The sequence below is a fragment of the Bubalus kerabau genome, chromosome 1, assembly GCF_029407905.1.
Source record: "Bubalus kerabau isolate K-KA32 ecotype Philippines breed swamp buffalo chromosome 1, PCC_UOA_SB_1v2, whole genome shotgun sequence".
In the NCBI taxonomy this organism is placed as follows: Eukaryota; Metazoa; Chordata; class Mammalia; order Artiodactyla; family Bovidae; genus Bubalus; species Bubalus kerabau.
The window spans coordinates 206,541,895-206,549,275 of NC_073624.1; the positions used below are offsets into that span (position 1 = coordinate 206,541,895).

Consider the following 7,381-nt stretch of genomic DNA (forward strand, 5'->3'; position numbering starts at 1 on the left):
TGGCTAAAATGTCAGTCACTTACCTCAAGACCAATGTTTTGATTTTAAAGTTCCAGAGTTTCTGTGACTACCACATACCTTCTTGAAATAATGACCTACAGTACCAGAGTTTTATCAATATAAGGAACAGAATAACAGTATTACTCGCATATAATCACTGAACCACATGTTGCATTAAATTCAGTGGATATGTACAATCTAACTTCCAAGTGTGTCAAACTGATTCCTTTTAACATACACCAAATGAGGTGTTTTTGACAAAATAAAGACAGTGACTGGGCACACAGAAAAATAAACTTCAGTGCCCTCAATATGTACAAGAAAGGCAGATTTTTTAAAAAGAGAGCAAAAAAAGGGACAGTCTCAAGATCTCCAGGAGCATTATATTAATAAAGTGGTTTGGAATTAAGGAGAACAAGGGAACATTTATCTCCCCTCAACCACTAGTACATGAGATATGCACCCTTAAAATAAGATGGAGCTTAAAATACGTGAACAGAACAACAAATGCAGAATACAGCTACAAAACAAAGTTCCAAACACATATTCAACATCTTGATCTAACAACAACCCTGGGCAGATAAAAATTAAATGTAAGTCATGGTATTTGCTTCCAAACAGCAGCAGGTTAACTTCTTCCTCTATACCAAAAGTAACCCACACATATCTGGGCACTGAAAAAGTTAGAGAGATATATTCATTTTTATGCTCTCAATGGGAGAAAAATTTAAGGCCCAGGTTTATAAAATCAGAGATCAAGGGTCCAAAAAAATTAAATTTTTTTTTCATGCCATATATACTTTTATTTCTTTTCCTTTTTTTTTTAATTTTATTTTTTAACTTTACAATATTGTATTGGTTTTGCCATATATCGAAGTGAATCCGCCACAGGTATACATGTGTTCCCCATCCCGAACCCTCCTCCCTCCTCCCTCCCCATACCATCCCTCTGGGTCATCCCAGTGCACCAGCCCCAAGCATCCAGTATCATGCATCGAACCTGGACTGGCGACCCGTTTCATATATGATATTATACATATTTCAATGCCATTCACCCAAATCATCCCACCCTCTCCCTCTCCCACAGAGTCCAAAAGACTGTTCTATACATCAGTGTCTCTTTTGCTGTCTCATATACAGGGTTATTGTTACCATCTTTCTAAATTCCACATATATGCATTAGTATACTGTATTGGTGTTTTTCTTTCTGGCTTACTTCACTCTGTATAATAGGCTCCAGTTTCATCCACCTCATTAGAACTGATTCAAAAAACTTAAATTATTAATGGAAAATGGATGTTAATTTTCTATATATGTAAAAAGCATACGCCATAAACACAGAACATAGAACTTCCCTGTAGCTCATACGGTAGAGAATCTGCTTGCAATGCGAGAGACCTGGGTTTGATCCCTGGGTTGGGAAGATCCTCTGGAGAAGGGAATGGCAACCCACTCCAGTATTCTTGCCTGGAGAATCCCATGAACAGAGGAGCCTGCTGGGCTACAGTTGGTGGGGTTGCAAAGAGTCGAACACAACTGAGCGACCAAGCACAGCACACATAAACATATATATATACAGGTAAAAAGGAAAACCAATACTTAAAAAGAATAAGCACTATATGGACTGACAAGGAAAGATTTCTGGTAAAAGTGATAAGTGGAAAAGGTAAACGGCAGGGCAATACACACAGTACAATGACACTTATGAAAACATTTATTTACAAACCAAGCAGTTCTATGTGTATATGCATACACATAGATGGGCACATCTGTATTTATTAATACTTGAAAAAAGACCTGGAAAGATAAAAATCAAATTGACAACAAAGACATCTTCGAGGGAGGTGTGATGGTTTTCTCACGTCTGCAGATTCTTTAGCTCACCTCCATTCAAAAGATGGGAGTTCCTCTTAAGTTTCTCTTCCTTGAATGAGTCAGACTGACTGACTGACTTTTAAGAAGAAGAATAAAGTAAAAATGAAGTTATGTGATATTCAAGGTTAGGTCATAAAAAGGACAGCACCATCCTCTCCTGGACCACTCATTCTAGAAGAAGCCAACCTCCACCCATGCCAGGAACAAAGGCCCACGTGACAAGCAACCACAGCTGCCGCCAGCTAGCCATATTAGAAGGAAATCCTCCAAGCCCAGTCGACACTTCAGGTAACAACTGCCTCCACCAGAAGCTGGGAGCAATTTCATGAGAACCCCAAGTCAGAAACGCCCGGCCAAGCCACTGCTAAATTCTTTACTTAGAGGAAGTGTGAGAGACAATAAATGATTATTGTGTTTTAAGCTGCTAAATTTGGGGGAAATTTGCAATTCAGCAATAGATAACTAACACAGGAAAGAACTAAGGTGGAGAAAGAAGCAAGAGTTAACCAAGGGGGCATTTCAGTTCATCCACACTGTTTAGATGTCTTAAAACAAACATTCATAAACTGTGAAATAGTTTATGTTATTAAAACATAAATGTTATTAAAACAATTTAAGCACTCTATTTTGAACTTCAAAGGCACAAAAAGAGCAAATCAAAAAATCCATGCTTTCAACATTTCTTTTTCTTTTTTTTTTGAAGAATTCATTTTCTTAACATGCATGATGAGTGAACTAATCTCAGTTCCACACATAGTTAAAATCAGGTCATATTCCTCAGAAGGTTATAGAGAATTTCTACTCTATGAAGGCAGAATATTATCGAAATAATTATAAAGGCAATTGCTTCCCTGGTGGCTCAGCTGGTAAAAAATTCGCCTGCAATGAGGGAGACCTGGGTTCGATCCCTGGGTTGGGAAGATCTCCTGGAGAAGGGAGGGCTACCCACTCCAGTATTCTGACCTGGAGAATTCCATGGGGTCGCAAAGAGTGAGACGCGACTGAGCGACTTTCACTTTCATTTTCAACTCAGAGCATGGCTTTAGAGAGAGGAGAAGCCTTTGGTCCAAAATTCAAGCTCTGACTTTCATACACAGGATACACACACACCACCACCGAGGAAGAACATACGGTACTAGTAGTCTGCATACGCCATAATTTAAAGTGTACATATATAATTTTAACCTGATAAACTTAAGTTGTAAGAAGTCCTCCAGCTTATACTAAGTACAAAATAAATGCATTTTCAGAGATAAGCTACCCTTTTTCTTTTTTTGTTCAGAGATGGGGTGAATTCTTTGTTCAGGACTGTGCTTCACATTATTAACACGTTTAACGTCCCAGGGCATTAAATGCCAGCAGCACCCTAAACACATTGTAACAACAACAAAAATCCTCACGCATTTCTATATGCTGGGGTTTATACCTGTGATTGTCCTTTATGTTAATATAACAAGACCTCTCTATCATAATGCGGAAATACAGTGGTACCCACGAGTCAATCTATCAAATAACTTTAAGTTTTAAAACATTTCTGAAATGTATGGCACCCATTCCAGACTTTTGTAAACAAAGTATACTGGATTACACTGTGTGTTAGTTGCTCAGTCGTGTCCAACTCTGCGACCGCACAGACTAGCCCACCAGTCTCCTCTGGCCACAGGATTCTCCAGGCAAGAACACTGGAGTAGATTGCCATAACCCTCTCCAGAGGATCTTCCTGACCCAGGGATCGAACCCTGGTCTCCTGCATTGCAGGCAGATTCTTTACCATTTGAGCTACAGGGAAGCCCTATGTTTTTGAAACAGTTTTAAGGAAAAATATACCAAGACACAGAAAAAAAAAACTTACAGTTACCAAATGGGGATGTGGAGGGAGATAAATTAGGATTTGGGGATTAACATACACACACTACTATATATAAAATAGATAAACAAGGACCTACTGCATAGCACAAAGAACTATACTCAACATCTTATGATAACCTATAATAAAAAAGAATCTGAAAAACAATACATATATATATCAATATCTTTGCCTTACACTTGAAATATAACATTGTAGATTAACTATATTTTAATTTAAAAAAAGGACATATCAATAGTCTTTAACTTTTTTCTTCTCCATTGCCAATAAACTTGGGTATAAGTAGGTATAAGTTTCATTGTGATGTTCCAAATACACCAAACTCCAGAGGCTACAGGTTTTATCTCTCTGAATGAATAGTTATATTTCAAAGATTCATTTGGATTAGTTTCTTGTAATGAATCAAGTATTTATGTCTGATTTTCATAATTCTTCTAGAAACTGATAAAGAAGTTAACTAAGATTGGTGACCAAGTAGTGAATTACTAATCATCAATATTTTCAAGATAACCACATCCTTGAAATAAAAGTGGAAGAGAAAGATTATATACTGGTTGACAGCAAGACTACAGAATTATTTTTAAGAGGAAGAATGAAATCGTGATATCAGAATTTTCCCAAAGCATGTTCCAGAGTCTTAATCCCAAAATAAATACCATGATAAAACAATTCCATGGTCAAATACATATGGGAAAAAAATACATATGGAAAATTCTGCACACAATAGTCACCCTTAAATATTTACTATTAATGCTACCATAAAATATACTCTGATAAGTTCCATAATATTAAAAAAAAATTGTTTTGAATGAAAACAGAACTTCCCAAACTTTTGACCATAGGATATTCATCAAATTTTCTGGAGACTCAGTGTTCTCCAGTATTTCTGGAGAAAAACACCATGCAAAAAGTTATTCAAGTGGAAACCTGGATTTGCAGTAGAATCATAAGAACAAATTATAAGCGATAATATTGCAAACATACAAACCTTCAGGTGAAGTTTTTGAAGAATTCGGGTGAGCAGTCGTGGAAATCTTCCTATATCTATTTCATTTATCAGGGACACTGCTTTTTTCATGCTAAAGAAATTCATAAAACAAAGTTTTAAAATATGTTTTCCTCAAGTGGTACTGTCATTGCTCTAAGTACAGCTGACTGTAAATTTTCATTTCAACAACTGATTGCTATTAAGCTAAGTCTGAGTGAAATAAAAACAGATGATGGCCAGCGAAGAAGACAGGACATTTCCAAAAGATACCCCATAAGTATCTCTGTTGAAAAGGTCTATTTGGCAAATTCTCTCTTTCTTCTGGGCCAGGCACACTACTTGGGAAAACCTGCACTCTGGGGGGAACAATATCAGTTTAGGAGTGGGAGTTTATGTATCCATGTAACTCAAAACAGAACTCTGAGAAGAGTAGGGGGAGGGAAGTGGCAGTTACACCAAAAACAGATAAAAAGACTGATGTTTTGCAGACAAGGGAATTAAAAAACAAACATTAACATACAATATAATTCGGGGTCACTAAGTGCACAGTTGTTTTAAAACCCTGCTTAAACTGTTCGTTAAGTTGCTCAGTCGTGTCCGACTCTTGGCAACCCCATGAACTGTAGCCCATCAGGCTCCTCCATCCATGGGATTCTCCAGGCAAGAATACTGGAGTGGGTTGCCATTTCCTTCTCCAGGGAATGCTTAAACTGTAATCAACTTTAAATTATGTAATAAGAACAATTCTACTGCACCACACTGGATATGGTTTACTGATGTGGTGTGACACTGGTGTGAGAAAAGGAATTGGCTGTCAGAACGCAATCAAAGAAGGAAAAACTTCAAAATGACAACTCTCTTCAAAAAGTCTTGTCCCGTCACAAGATGGGCTTCCCTGCTGGCTCAGACCGTAAAGAATCTGCCAGCAATGCAGGAGACCCAGGTTCAATCCCTGGGTTGGGAAGATCCCAAGAGAAAGGAATGGCAACCTACTCCAGTATTACTGCCTGGAGAATTCCATGGACAGAGGAGGCTGGTGGGCTACAATCCATGGGGTGCAAAGAGTCGGACACGACTGAACAACTAACACTATGCACAAAGAAGTTATTCTCCAGATTCAGTGATACTTCTGCACTTTTCTGCATCCACACACCACATGCATTATTATTTATCTTTCATTACACGGAATCATTTTTGCCTAATTTTAAAACAGAACTTTATATCACCACTATAGACCACCGACATTACCTACCATGAATAGATATGAACTAAATATATAAATGAACAAAAGGTAAATAAAGGGGAAACAAAAGCAATGTTACCAAATTCTGGTCAAATGCTGTTACCAGCCAAAAAACTCCTGGCCTGGGGCCTATTCGATCTTGATTGAAAAGGTGTATTAACACGTGTTAAGTATTAATGACCACTCAGGACCAATGGGAGTCTTTCTCGTATTCAGAAAGTCTGAAAAGTATTGAAAAAGGAAAGGGAACACCTCTTCACGTGATTTCAGAACTACTCCAGGATGGCTTGGGTACCAGTGATACCAGCCTCGGGGAACAGTGACAGTGACCAGACACTGACGCACTGACTTCAGCTGTCGGACGGATTGTAAGCCCACGCAAGTGAACCACGGTGCAGGCGGAGACGCCCAGGGTCCCGCATTGCCGCGGGGCCCGCACAGCTACTCCGCCGGCCCGGCGCGCCGACGACCGACAGCAGCAGCATCCTCCGGCCGGCCCTGCCCGCGCCACCCCGGTGACAGCTGTCCCCCCGCGCCCAGCCGGGGCTACCTGGGGCTCTCCCGCAAGATCAGCGCCGCGGACGCCGCCATCCTTGAAGCTCCCTGGCCCCGCCGCCCGTGTCAGATGCCTGGAGCCCAACCAATGGCGGAGGCGGCGGCGGACGGCAAGCCGGAAGGGCCAAGCCTCGCCCGGGCCGCGCCGCTCCGCTCCGCTCCTGCAGTCCTGGAGGGGCGAAGGGGTGTTCTCAGCAGTCGTACTCCGCGCCACTCTCGCAGTTCCGAGTTAAGGCTGTACACATATTAATTTACTTGTAGATATATATTTACCTATTTTATATATACACATACCTGGATATGGAGTGTGAATATTTTTAGGTATTGATGTAGATAATGTGTGTAAACATATATTTAGGAGTGCGTACTGCAGGAGTTGGTGATGGACAGGGAGGCCTGGCGTGCTGCAGTTCATGGGGTCGCAAAGAGTCGGACACGACTGAGCGACTGAACTGAACATATACAAATAAATTTTTTTGGTGGGGGAGGAAAAGTTTAAGCACCGCCTGCAGTGTCTGGCCTGCGCTGCAGCTGGGCAAGCGGTGGAACATGGGGTCACAAAGAGTTGGACATGACTGAGCGACTGAAATGAACTGAGGGAGGAGGGCTATTTCATGTTCCCTGTTTCCCCTTGTCTCACATTCAAGCCATTTATCTCCAAAAGCAGTAGCTTCCGCCAAAACTCAAGCTCTTGAGTCAGGAGTCAGCATCTGTCCCAAGACATTCACCTCCAAGTAAGCTCATAAAGTTAGTCCTGTAAAGGCTTCTATGTACTTGTTGGATCTTTTAGATAGTTTGACCAGAATTGGTACTGTTTGAATTTCTACCAAGACTGAGGCAACCCTTCCTGGAA

At 40.4% G+C, this 7,381-nt stretch overlaps 1 protein-coding gene across 6 annotated transcripts in view; it reads right to left on the bottom strand.

Moving 5' to 3' along the window:
- COMMD10 (COMM domain containing 10) overlaps positions 1–6,678 on the bottom strand; it is a 191,499-nt gene extending 184,821 nt beyond the window's left edge. For 3 of the 6 annotated variants that reach the window (XM_055550803.1, XM_055550792.1, XM_055550797.1), the window contains exons 1-2: positions 6,524–6,678; positions 4,731–4,821 (exon numbers count right to left, since the gene is read on the bottom strand). In XM_055550803.1, coding sequence (XP_055406778.1) covers positions 4,731–4,821; positions 6,524–6,564 — 132 coding nt within the window. In that variant the 5' untranslated portion in view covers positions 6,565–6,678. Of the gene's footprint in view, positions 1–4,730; positions 4,822–6,052; positions 6,075–6,523 lie in introns of those variants that run through there. The other 3 variants (XM_055550795.1, XM_055550809.1, XM_055550793.1) reach the window with 2 other exon arrangements.
- Between the last annotated feature and the right edge of the window lie 703 nt (positions 6,679–7,381).